Source organism: Epinephelus moara, chromosome 6 (assembly GCF_006386435.1).
Source record: "Epinephelus moara isolate mb chromosome 6, YSFRI_EMoa_1.0, whole genome shotgun sequence".
In the NCBI taxonomy this organism is placed as follows: Eukaryota; Metazoa; Chordata; class Actinopteri; order Perciformes; family Serranidae; genus Epinephelus; species Epinephelus moara.
In genome coordinates, this window is record NC_065511.1 from 34793438 (window position 1) to 34806970 (window position 13533).

The 13533-nt window shown below is 40.1% G+C and overlaps 1 protein-coding gene across 6 annotated transcripts in view; it reads right to left on the bottom strand.

Annotated features, from left to right (window-relative positions):
- Window positions 1-13533, bottom strand: part of gramd1a (GRAM domain containing 1A) — a 42091-nt gene that overhangs the window by 2293 nt on the left and 26265 nt on the right. For all 6 annotated transcript variants that reach the window (XM_050046981.1, XM_050046982.1, XM_050046984.1 and 3 more), the window contains 5 exons: window positions 12241-12383; window positions 8498-8601; window positions 7330-7560; window positions 5898-5982; window positions 1581-1688 (listed from right to left, as the gene is read on the bottom strand). In XM_050046981.1, coding sequence (XP_049902938.1) covers window positions 1581-1688; window positions 5898-5982; window positions 7330-7560; window positions 8498-8601; window positions 12241-12383 — 671 coding nt within the window. The remainder of the gene's footprint in view (window positions 1-1580; window positions 1689-5897; window positions 5983-7329; window positions 7561-8497; window positions 8602-12240; window positions 12384-13533) is intronic.

Below are 13533 nucleotides of genomic sequence, written 5' to 3' on the forward strand. Positions count from 1 at the left end.
AAGTGGGAGGAGAGTACAAGACAAATTCAGACTATAGCCAGTAGGCAGACGTGAGGTCATGGTTCTTAAACCTGAAATAAAGGGGGCAGCACAAACAAGCTGTCACCTCAACACTGACATATAATCACATTTTCTTTTAATGATCAGCTTCTTAACAAACAGATGCCTATGTACATATCCAGCAGGTACGGAAACAACCAGGTATGGACACTGGGTTTTCTCAACTTGATGAATGCAAGTCCAATATTCACTCTCTTTTAGCTCTGTTCAGGTCTCCACCAACTCCCCAAGATACTATGTGGCTCTTAAAGGGATAGTTCTGACTTTTTAAAATGGGGTTGTAAAGGTTCTTATCTGTATTCAATGTAATACATACAATAAATGGCGGTCAGCGCACTCCCAGTTGGGAGAAACAGTCAGGAGTGCCACTACAGAAGCTCAGCAATGTACTGCTGTAGACAGGGGGCAGAAGCAACATGCATTTTAGCAACCTTCAAAAAAAAAAAAAAAAAAAAAAAAAAAAAAAAAAAAAAAACTCTATCAGCCCACGTGTATGCTATATTTAGAATACTTTTACTTCTTTACCTTGCTGTCAGAGGCCCTTTCAGACAAGGAACTGAAACCATTCTCTGCTTTCTTTAACACCACCAGACTCCCTTGACAAAAACAGTAATTTTACCTGGCAGAACATGTGAGCCGCTGGTCAACAACTGCCTGTATTGGTTAGTTTATGTTATTGTGTGACTTTGGTGAATCCAATCTAACCCTATGATACCCCAAACTCACACAATAACACAAACTGACCAATCATGGTAGCAGTGGACCTGCAATTCCCATGCTCTCCAAGTTAAAAAATACTGTTTTTGTCAAAGGAGTCTGGTAGCTTTGAGGAGAGCAAAGATAATGGCTTCAGTTCCCCGTTAGTACGGCTGTCTGACAACAAAGTAAAGCAGTGAAAATACTCTACTTAGCGTTCACTTAAACTGATATTGATTTCTTTAAGTGGCTGAAATATATTTCGCTGCTGACCCCACTACAGCAGTGGACTGCTCAGCTTATGTGGTGGTACTCGTGCCTGCTAAGTACCTCATACAACCCTCCTTTAAAAAATCCAAACTATCCCTTTAGGCAACTCAATCCTTCACTATGTTTACTAGTTAGTTGTTAATGTTGCCTATCTCCTGTTTGGGCAGGTCGTGTGCAGTGTTTAGCTATTTGGCTGAAAACAATGCTGATAAAAACAGTGAGTGCGAACCAAAACAGTTCATTTGCAGCCCGAAAAAACAAAACAATGAGCTGAAGGACCTCAAAATGCTGTGCAGAATCAGGTGATCATTCTTTGTGGGTTCAGCATTAGAAATCATGTGATCTATTATAAATAATGATAAAATATTAATTAGCTTTTCATCTACTTAACTTACAGAAGGCAAGGGGATATGTTGCTTTGCATTAACTTAATACTCTGTGGGATATTTCCCACCTGAGATCCCACAAGAATAACTCCATAAGCCTGACACCACACGCCAATTAACACCACAACAGAGTCTATATTTGCATGGAAAACAGTGTGGTGTGTTTACCTGTCAGCAACAGAATAGGAGTGCCACGTCTCCAGTGTATGGGCTGCCCTTTCCAGAGCGTAGAGCTTGTAGAAGAGCAGCATGTTGAGAGCCACCAGCACCACCAGACTGATAGGGACAGAGAGAAAAGACGACTGTCTAATTTACTGACTGCTGTGAAAATGCTCAAAAACAGTGAAACTGCTTTGACAAGAAATCACTCAGAGAACATCAATAAGATGTCAACAGTAGAACAATACTGCCAGCACGAGGTGAGCACACACAAATATCTCAGTGTTTGTCAATTTAATCACAACCTAGAACTTATTCACAACACAATGTGATTTTATTGAAGGAAAAATCCACCCTGACACAAATGTTAGTGTTACCGTTACACTGCATGTTGTGTTCCTCTGCAGAATTTATCGCTGGCTTTCTCGTTTATAACTGATCAAATGTAGATGTTAAATACCTAAATTTGGGACTACTTTCTAGACTGAGATATTACACACACAGACAGCTATTTCTTCTCTGGCAGCGGCTGCCATAGACCACAATGTGTTGTGTGCTGAGTGAAGGATGCTCCGCTATAAGCTGTTCATCTCTCTATCTTCATGTTGAACGCTCATCAGGAAACAAACCTTGCTCTTTGACGTTACTAGGAATCATTCTGGGAAATGCTTAACTGAACTGGTGGTACATGAATCAGGTAAAGAAAAAGTGGGCAGTAAAATTCCTGATACACAGTGATCACACACAACACGAATATTCAGCTAGGAATATTTGAATATTCTTTCCATTTTTGTCATACAGAGTTTGAGTGTTAAGGGGAATTAGTGGAACGTTCTGGATGACAGTGACATTATGTTATGTTGTACACAAGACAAGTTAGCCCTCTGAGCTAATGCCTGCTAACCACATGAACAACAGCTCGAAAATGTGCAACAACATTGTTTACCAACACTAGATAACAAATACAAACCAGAATCTGGATTGTATTAAGTCGCTGTGAGCTGTTAATTTACCACTTCTAAGCAGAAGGCATAAAGTTATCTAAGAGCCTGACCAGCAAAGCCTCACCTCCTCCGGGCAGCTGCCTCTGTCCCACTTAATCCCGTTGTACACAGAGATCGCGCTATAGGGCTGCTACAAAGTCCCTTTTTTTTTTATATCCCCTTTGCATTTTTACACAGAACCAAACAGAACCATGTGTGATTTTAGACAGCATGCTGGCATTGTGGAATTAAAAGAGGTGTGACAGGTGTGGCACATAACACGTAACACCTCTAGTGTGACATAACAAAGGCATCGGCAGCAATTTCTAAACACTAACAATGGCGTAACATGGCAATAACCTCACCTCATTGTTTTCACAATATGCAGACATTTTTGGCCTCTGTCCTTTTTCTTTGAGTTAGCTGCTAACTGCTAACAGCTACTTTTTGAATCTGCCATTATTGGTCGCACGCATAACATATTGTCAAAACATTACATGATCCTGTGCTGCCGGCTGTCCCATTCATATAGACACTTTTCGGCACTGTTACTACCTCAGTTTGTGAACCAGAAGCTAGACAACTACAGTGGTGTGAAAAAGTGTTTGCCCCCTTCCTGATTTCTTACTTTTTTGCATGTTTTCCACACTTAAATGTTTCAGATCATCAAACAAATTTAAACATTAGTCAAAGATAACACAAGTAAACACAAAATGCAGTTTTTAAATGAAGGGTTTTATTAATGAGGAAGAAAAAAATCCAAAGCTACATGGCCCTGTGTGAAAAAGTGTTTGCCCCCCAGCTCCTGTTAAAACATAACTGTGGTTGATCACACCTGAGTTCAATTTCTGTAGCCACACCCAGGCCTGATTACTGCACACCTGTTCCCAATCTAGAAATCACTTAAATAGGACCTACCTGACAAAGTGAAGTAGACCAAAAGATCCTCAAAAGCTACAGACATCATGCCGAGATCCAAAGAAATTCAGGAACAAATGAGAAAAAAAGTAATTGAAATCTATCAGTCTGGAAAAGGTTATAAAGCCATTTCTAAAGCTTTGGGACTCCAGCGAACCACAGTGAGAGCCATTATCCACAAATGGCGAAAACACGGAACAGTGGTGAACTTTCCCAGGAGTGGCCGGCCGACCAAAATTACCCCAAGAGCGCAGCGACGACTCATCCAAGAGGTGACAAAAGACCCCACAACAACATCTAAAGAACTGCAGGCATCACTTGCCTCAGTTAAGGTCAGTGTTCATGACTCCACCATAAGAAAGAGACTGGGCAAAAATGGCCTGCATGGCAGAGTTCCAAGACGAAAACCACTGCTAAGCAAAAAGAACATTAAGGCTCGTCTCATTTTTGCCAGAAAACATCTTGATGATCCACTTGATGAAACACTTTTTCACACCACTGTATGTTTCCCCATTCCGCGATTGTGTTTTTGATAAAGAACAATGATCAATCAATCAATCAATCAATTTTATTTATTAAGCCCAATATCAAAAATAACAATTTGCTTCAGAGGGCTTTACAGCATACGACATCCCTCTGTCCTTTGGACCCTCACAGCCAATAAGGAAAAACTCCCCCCCAAAAACCCTTTAACAGGGGAAAAAAAAGGTAGAAACGACAGGAAGAGCAACTGAGGAGGGATCCCTCTTCCAGGACAGACAGATGATGCGGCATACCGGCCTGATACCCACCTTAAACAGGCAGTGTAAAACAGGCTTTAGTCCCTAGCCCTTTTTAGATAGGAATTGTGCAAATTTGCAGGAAAGCCCAATCAGTCTTTTTTCAGCATTGGCAGTATAAAAACAAAATTGGGGAGTGCGGCAAATTGCTGCCTACCTACTTTTTTTTTTACAGAATGTGCCTTTTTCGGGGCAATGGGGGGCGTGAGCAAATAACAAAACTTGTGACTCAGTGTGTGACGTAAACAGTGACGTGGGAGGGAAGCCGCGGCTAGGCAGGCGGCGATTCTCTCGTAAGTCGGCCCGTTCCTCACCGTCCCCGTCATCTGACGGTTAATGGCCTCTTCATTTGCGAGGGCGAGGAGGGCGCGCAATGCCTTGTCTCCTGAGTTGCTCATCTTCACAGTATCTGTCAGGTTTGCCTTTCCCTTTTGCTACTACCTGCTCGCTAATTCCTGCTATCAGCTGCTTCCTGTTTATCCACCGCCAGTGGCTCGCATGTGCGGCGTCATCAACAGCTCCTCCCACAAGTCATCAAAAGCCCCTCCCATTGCGGAAGGCCGCCTCGGTCTGTGTAAACTGAAAGGGTTCCGCCAATATGACTACCCTACGAGACAGAAAATTGGGCGCCTCGGATCAACTCGCCATTCCTCTATGTGTATAAACACTCGCAGCTTGCCGGCAAAACGGCCTAACATTTGCGGAAAATCTGGCAGTGTAAAAGGAGCTCCTGAGTCTGTGTCTGTGGCTGCCTGCACCGGAACGCAACATGAAAGTGGGGTGGGTTTACTCAGCAGCATTAAAATAAAATAAAATGAAATAAAATAAACACAACTGCTTGACTTGAACATTCTCAGGGGGCAGCCCTAAAATAAACTTAACTACAAGTGTGAAAGTGACTTAAAGGTGTGTTTTAGACTGAATGTGAAGGACAACTAAATGGCAGAGAGCGCTAACATACACACAGAGATGGTATCTGTTAGTAAACTACAATAAATGTTTGTCTAGTCCTTTGCAGGTTTGTGAAAAACAGATATGGACTTAAAAACAAATTAAGATTTAAAAAAAAATCACTCTAGCAGAAACATTTGTGTTGAAGAATTAGAGACAAAAACGTGCTTTAAGTTAAATTTGAGTGCACCTTAAGATTATCAAAAGGGTGGATTTTTCCTGTATCATTTACATGGTTGTTATTTATGCAGCCAGTGGTGTAAAAATCAAAGCCTCTCATACGAACCTGATACAGATCCTATTCACAAGAAGTATTGCAGAAAGGAAGGGAAAAGAAGAGAAATAGCAAGAAAGGCATTGTGAGGCTGTTAGTATGCAGAGGATCGATATCCAATGTGTCTGAATGAGGGAGCATTCAGACGTGGATAGAACAGAGACAGCAGAAAGCCAATATAATCAAAAATATACAATCAAACCAGGGATTTGATCAGGTAGGAACTCCTTAAGTTCCACTATATTATGTACTGTAAAAACTGATAAGACATAATACTGGAATTTGATCAGTGTATAGTACAAAATTAAAGTGGAAACGATTTTGAGTTATGACAGCCAGAGGGGAAGCCCAGGATTTAGAAAGTCTGTTGTAATTAATAAACTTAATGCCACGAACACACAGTGCACACACTTGAACTTACATGAAGCTGACGATGAGGAGGATGGTGGATATACTGTTGGGTCCTCCACCACGTGAACGCTCTCCCAGCTTCATATACTGACCACCTGAAAAAATGAAAAACAAGACAGGTTGTTTAGTGATCATTATGTTTACAATGTAGATTTCTAACAAAGGTAACTAAATTAGGGCTGCAACAATTATGTTCGTTGGCAATTCATCTGTACCTTATTTTCTTGATTAAACACTTCATTATTTGGCCTACAAAATATTAGAAAACAGTGGGAAAAAAGCCTGTTACAATATCCTGGAGCCTAAAGTGACTTTACTACATGTCTGGTTTTGTCCACAGCAAACCTGGAAACATCACATTTTTGCTTTAAAAATGACTGATTTTCAAAGTAGTTCCAGATTCATTTTCTCTCAATTGAATAATCCATCATTTGTCTAAATGTTGCAACTCTAACTTAAATCAAAAATACTATCACTTACAAGTAATTTTTCCAAGTCAGAAACATTCAACAAGGTAAAACAAAGCAAAAAATAAATAAAAATAAAATGATTCATTGTAAATTTGACCAGTTTTCCTTCTAAGTCCCAGGTTTTCTCTAGAAGTTTCTGTGTATTTCTTGACATCCCATTACGCTCAAGGGTCAAAGATTAATGTTTGATTTGCTCTAGCAACCCCCACCCTTTGGATCCGTTATCCATAGATTTAAAATCCTGTTCAACCAATTATCCAGTGACAATTAGACACCTAGTCTGGTTTGATTATATGTGTGTTTGCCTTGTGTTTTTCCATTTTGACTCTGATGAAGACACAGTTTATTTAAGAGGAATACTTCACCTATAAAATAACCATTTCTAAATAATATCATGCTGTGTTTAACATGTTTAGCAAGTACAAAACTATATCAAAACATCAGTTTACAAACTCTCGCAGTATAATCTAAGTCTCATTTATCCAGTCTTTTGCTCAGTACTTCCTGAACACATGCATTTTCGCTAAAATCTTACAATTTAAACTTGACCTGACAGTGAAACTTTTCTAGTGAGCATACGACTGGATAATTGAGACTTGCATTACACTGCACAGGTTGTTGGTAGTTTTGCTGTTGTTAAATGTGGTCCCCAATCAATCAATGAATCAATATGTTTGCTATTTTCCATGGAGGCAAATTTTCTTCACAATTATAAGGTAACACGGCATGATTGACTGATATATAAATGGTCATTTTGTGGGTGAAGTATTCCTGTAAAGGCAAACAGTGGGCTCAGGTCCCTTCTTTGTGTCTCTGTCATGTAACTCCAAACAGAACCCCTAGAGGGCACTACTGCACAAAATATGGATTCAGGCTTTTGCTTGAACACATGAGCATCAATGTTGGTGTCAAGGATTGTAATTCCCAGCACCGACCAAAAGCATCTCAACAACTGTATCCTGGTTGGCTTACTGGCTTCTCTCCTGTCTCTCTCCTCTCCAACTCCTCTGTCCCCTCGGTCTCCGGCGCCCATGCCTCCTCCCTCCCTCTCTCTCTCCTTCTCCCCTTGCCGTCGTGAGCAGGTGCGTTTCCGGCGGCGCAGGGCCGGTGGGGTCTTGGCAGCGTCTGCGCCCACTGCTTCGCCTGTGGTTACCACGGATACCTCAGTCTGCAGCAGCGTCTCCAGCTTGCACACCTCACTCTCTGCATGGGGGAAAGTAAATAGATGGAGGAATCAAAATACAAAAAGTGAGGTGAAAGGGCAAAAACTGGCTCTACCTCTGAACTGTCACAACAGGTCCTAAACACAGACAGTCAGAGCAAACACATTCTTGTTTTTTTTTTATTCTTGGACCAGCCACTACGTTTTTGTAGTAATATTTTAGATAAATGTAAGTATGTGTGGGTTGTATGTGACCAAAATTCTTGCATGACAATGTGAGAACAATAAACATGTTTTAAAAAAATCTGTTAAAATACGCATAAAAAGTATTTTAATATTTTTCCAGTTGGCTTCCAAGCTCCAAAATCCTGCTCATAGATAGGTACTTTTCTTAAACTCAGTAATTGAAAGTAATGACATCTTTCTGATGTCAAACTCTGCACATACATCTTTTAGCACAATAAAGTTAGATTCAAACAATGTGCAGGACATGTTCTTAAATGTATGAGGAATGTAAATACCATCAAGCTATTGAAAAAACAATTTTGGTACTGATGCCATAAATCAGGTAACGTTCTGACAACTATTCCTAGTTTTACAAGCCCTTGAAATGTCAAAATAGAACTAGTTTATCTGTCAAATTTACATAAACTGTCAACCACATGAGCAGACTCTCATCATCCATTCATGTTGAAAGAGAAAGTTGGAGTGTCTCTTAATTATTATTACATGACACATGACACTTGTGAACATATTCATGCTACAACAAACAAAAAGTGGACAATAGATAGAGCTTCTATGTTTTGTGGTTTGCAACATGAAACGCTTTTTTTTGTTAAGTGTGTCCTGCTTACGCAGTTTCACTTTCCGTTTGCTCAGTTATTTACAAAAGGGAAATAAGCCTTAACAGGTCAGTTTGGTTTCCACAAGCTGTGTGTATACAGGCGTAAGCTGGAAGAGGCAGACCATGTGACTTACCCATGTGTCTGTAGTACTCCTCAATGCCACTCCAGGTGTTCTTTTCAATCAATGCTTTCACCAGGCTCCACGGCTGCTTCCTGTAGCAGATGTCCGAGGAAACCCTGCGCAGAGGAAAAACAAATATATAGATAATTCTCATACAGGATGAATCAACCAGCTTTACATTACTCTAACATTTAATTAGTGCTGTTCTCAGTAATAATGATATCATACATTTCCCAAGAATTTCAACCAGCGCCTGACAACAAGCAGGAACTTGTGCAGTTCCTGCAATTTGTAGAATGTTCCTTTGAAATGTATGAATTCAACTAACCAAGTTTTTACATGAGCACTACAGCAAACTAATTGGCTAAGATGTCATGTTTCCATTTTCTGAAAGAAGCCATCACACACACAAAAAAAAGCACAACATGCAGCCCACCAAAATTTGGAAAATGATGGACATGTGTGGAGTGCTTGACCTATTTTAACAGTTTTGCCGGATTATACCACTGGAGTTATTGAACCCTAAAGCCTGATTCAACATTTCTGATGAGTGTCACTCAACAGAAATTATGTATTTGACAGAAAAAAAGTGTTGTCTGCACTCCTCTTTCATGTTGTGTACATCATATTTTGTCGCACAATGTAATTGGCAGCATTACTATCGCCGCCATGGAGATAGCAGTGTTAAATCTACATCAGCTCTGACCTGCATTCAGCTACTGTGTCCACAACAGCAGCCGCTTTTCAGCAGCAGCTGAGAGGACAGTAGCCAGCTGATCTGCCGCCACCACGCTGACTGACCGCAGACATTTACTTAAGAATATTTTTCACGTCAGCGCCATGGTAGGAAATCAGCAGTGCTCGTTTTTATTCATTCACTGATTTTATTTCCCAGCTCAAAGCAGCAAAAGAGGGGAACCTGCTGCTCACAGACAGACTGGGAGCTGATCAATCAATGTAAGGTACAGTTAACAAGTTAAAACACACATATACAGTGGGATATCTGTGTGATTTAAACAGATGTTTGTGCAGATTACACTTCATTAAATGCAACAGAAACAGACCCGGATCGTTAAAAACGTTTTTTCTATGTATATGGATTGTCTCTCAGATCAGTGCAAAATGCAGAAAGAAGACAGAAGCCTTTGCTCTTTGATCCTGAGGTGCTGACATACATACAGCCACCCACTGTACTTGTAGTGGTAAAATGCTGACAAGCCATCAAGTCAAATATAATACATTTGGCCCAGGGTTCATGTAATCCAGTAATAACCTTTTTTTTTTATATCGGGGAAAAGGTTTGTCATGTTTAAATCTGTCCGGTCACAATGTCCGAAATATTTTACCCAGGAGCTCTGCTTGATCCCCGTCTACGGTGTACCTGCAAAGAGACGATTCTCTCTGCAGAGTCAAATCAAAACAGCGTAGCAAAGTCGCCTTGGGTAGGACAAGGTCACAAGGCGTATGCGCATCGCAAGTTGTGGCTAGACACCTGGCATCTTTAATTTTAAGCCCACAGCTGCACGCTTTACTTCTGCAAAAAAGTGTAAGTAAAATTAGATGAGCCAGGAATAGGTCATGGTTATTGTTTTAGGTGTTTTTATTTTTTTTTCTGTTTTATTTTGTCTGAGAAAGGGCACAAAGCAAACCGAAATTATTTAATTTCCTTAGAATGCTATGAGCCAGATAGGCCTGCATGTTTGTTTTTGTTTGTTAGCAAATATTTTTAATTCTGTTTTGTTTTATCTGAGAATATTCAAACCAAAAGCTGGAGGAGATTATTTGTTTACATGATACCCCAAAAAGTGTAGGTTAGCATAATATTTATTTATTTATAAAATAGAATTATTATGCATGTGAGTCTGTTGATGGAACTTATTTTATTTGAAATATAATGTACTGTATAAGCAAGTTACCTACTTTTCATTTCAAAATATTATAGATCTACATGCCATGATGATGTCATTCTTCATACTGTCTGTGTCTATCAAATGTTTTTAAGCTCAGTAAACACAGATGATATTTGATTGGAATCTCTCCCATTTGAGACATTTAAATGTGTCAGGACACTTTTTCTAATATGAACTGTGGCTTTGCCTTTAATGTATGCAGAGGTGAGAAAAAAAAGTCAAGCAAAAAGTGACCTGTAATACAAAGGTAGGCGTGTCGTGTTAGGACTGACTTTTTTTTTTTTAAGTTATCAGGAACGCAGCAAGGGACACTTGGCGAAACAAGGGAGAGAAAGCTCTGATGGGCTTAACTCATATGAGAGTTTCTGGTCCCCAGGCTTAGTAGCTTAACGACTCAGCTACAGTTTGCATCATCTATTTTGCTGCAGACTGAGAGCGTGTGTAAACAAGGATTCTATGGATTAAATGTAAAGAGGTGATGAAACATGACGCCGCTCATCCCTTCCATCACCACTGTTTGGATGTGACTGTTTAATTTGTGTTGTGTATGAGACAAGCAAGTGGGGTACACTGTAGGTCATCAGTGGAAAACTCAACACCTGTGCTGAGCAGCTGCTCACGTACATAAGCTAGGTCATTGTTTGCTGTTCTTTTAATGCTCTTGGATTTGCATATATTTTGCACTCAGCCTGTTTACTTCACATCCCACTGATGGTACGGGCTTTTTAATATGTGGTGCTGCTGTTAGTTGAAGCTCCATTTTTTGCCTTTTTAGTTGTGGATGGGACCTGTTGTCGACTGTAGTATCAAAAAAGAAATTAACTTTGCCACTTTGGGTCAAAGTGAATATTTTTCATCGTGAAACCCAGAGAAAGAACAAGATCTGTGCCGACAGTTGTTTTAGTCTAGCAAAGCAAAGCACTACAGCTGTAAAAACAAAATAATGTCCAATTATTCCTTCTCAAAACAACAAAAAACAAACATAGGTTTGAACCACCCAAATATCTATTTGTGCATTTTATTTTAGAGTAGAGACTAATATAACGAGACAAAACTACTACGTATATCAATTTTCAACATAAACATGTCTTGTAAAATATGTGCATGTGTTGCATTTGTAAATAGTCATCCCCAGCACTGGAGCACACTTTGGTACAAACTGGACAGTTTGTTAATTCGGAGCACTGTTACAATATACCAGCTAATCAGAGCACCGCACTCTTGGAGTGGCAGACTGTACTCTGGGCACTCTGTTGGAGCGCTACCCATTTTAAATTAGGCGTTTGTTAATTCATATAGAAATAGAACGCTTTATTTCTTCAAAAAACAGCACTCATATTTTAGTTTAAACCTTCAGATTGGATTTACAAATGCACCCGAAATACACAAATAAGATGTCCTGTACTGTAAAACTTAGTTTAAAGACCGTAGACCTCTCTTGCTGCACCGTGGGTGATGCTATATTGAAACTGAGAATGTGCTGTCTCTCTGAGCAATATCAAATTGATGATCTGTGTTGATATGTGTCTCCTGTTGGCCTGGGCTGCTGGCAGACAGCCAGGGTAGTGCTGTTTTTTCACATCTGAATATCTGTTTTTTTTATTAAATTTAGAATAGTCGTTGACAGCCCTACAAAGCATATCTGGAATAAATTTAACACTTCAGTCACAGGATGTGTCATGAAATCGATAAGCTCTCAAAGTAAAGCAACACATTCGACATGAGAGTGATCCTGAGTGTGACTGTCACTCAAGGCTCTTGTTTTTACTGTGGTTTTCACAGCCAATCGGTGAGCTCAAAATGCCACCCACAATGATAACACTAATAAGACAACAACAAACTTGCCTGAGCCGACTCTTGTGCTTGTTGATGGAGGTGAGGCAGTATCTGTGGACAGTGTAGAAGTAGTCCTGGTAAGGGATGCCTGAGGTGATGACCTCAGAGTCCACCACAAAGCACTCGCCCCGGGCGCTGCTCTTATGCAACGTCTGGAAGCAGGAAGAAAAGTGGAGGAGCACAGTTAATGGTATGCAAACATTTTGGTTTCCTCTGATACATAGCTAAACCACTGACTGACCCGTCGGCTAGTTAAGGCTTCTTCCACTGATAAATAACTTCTGTCAAGACATCAGTATGCTTCATCAGAACTGCTTGTTTCCTTTCCTGTGCAACAGCTTCTGTAACTTTCTGACACTGACAATCAGATATTCACGGCCTCTTCAAACTATGATTAGCCAGCTGTGCGGAAGTCAGAGAGCAAGCAGGGTTTGATATCTCACCAAAGTTCTCTCTTTTCATTTTTCACATTTCTGTCACTTTTCATAGGAACAACCGAGTGTTTCCCCATGTTGAACCCCTACCCTTTCTGTGACAGCAGGCTTTTCACTCCACGTTACAGTTCGAGCTTTGATGAGCTTAAAAAAAAAAAAAAAAAATCAGACCTAACATGAACCTGCACAGTTTCTGTCCAAGCCTGGCCTGAGCCCAACCATGGCAGGAGTTCTGTCTGTTGTCGGCTATGCTTCTCGGGCCCAACAGGTTTGGCAAAACAGGCTGCGCTGTCTTCAAGTGTGCACAGTGGTCCATAGCCTGAACCTAACAGGTCGGTTCAGGTCACAGTTGGGCTCAGGCAGAGAATCAAAGTTTGATTTCCGATGTGGTCCGATTAAACATCATGTGAACCATACGTTTTCCAGCATAACACGGCTTCTAACCTCTGTATGTTACTGATGTTTTCTCTTTTGTTTTCAGTGTAAATATTTTATTGTTTCAGGGAAAAGGTCAAAGGCTGGCTGGGGTAGTTGGTGTTACTGATGTTACTCTGTGTTCAGACATTCATCGATTTCATTACCTGCCCTATGTGGTTTTGTTTTTGTAATCAATAATTAGTACAGCAGTAGTATAGCTCCACAATATGAGTGCTAAAAAGGAGGTGATTAATCAATTCTGAAAACTAAGATGAATCTAAGTCTGAATGGAATAGTGTTACATAAGCTTGATAAATAATTTAAATTAACTTCTACTTGATAAAATGTAACAATCTTGTAGCTGAAGGACATATGAAGGTATAGCATTAATTGTGTGGTAGCAATTATTTGGTCAGAGCAGATGTAACATTATTTCCACACTGTAGATATT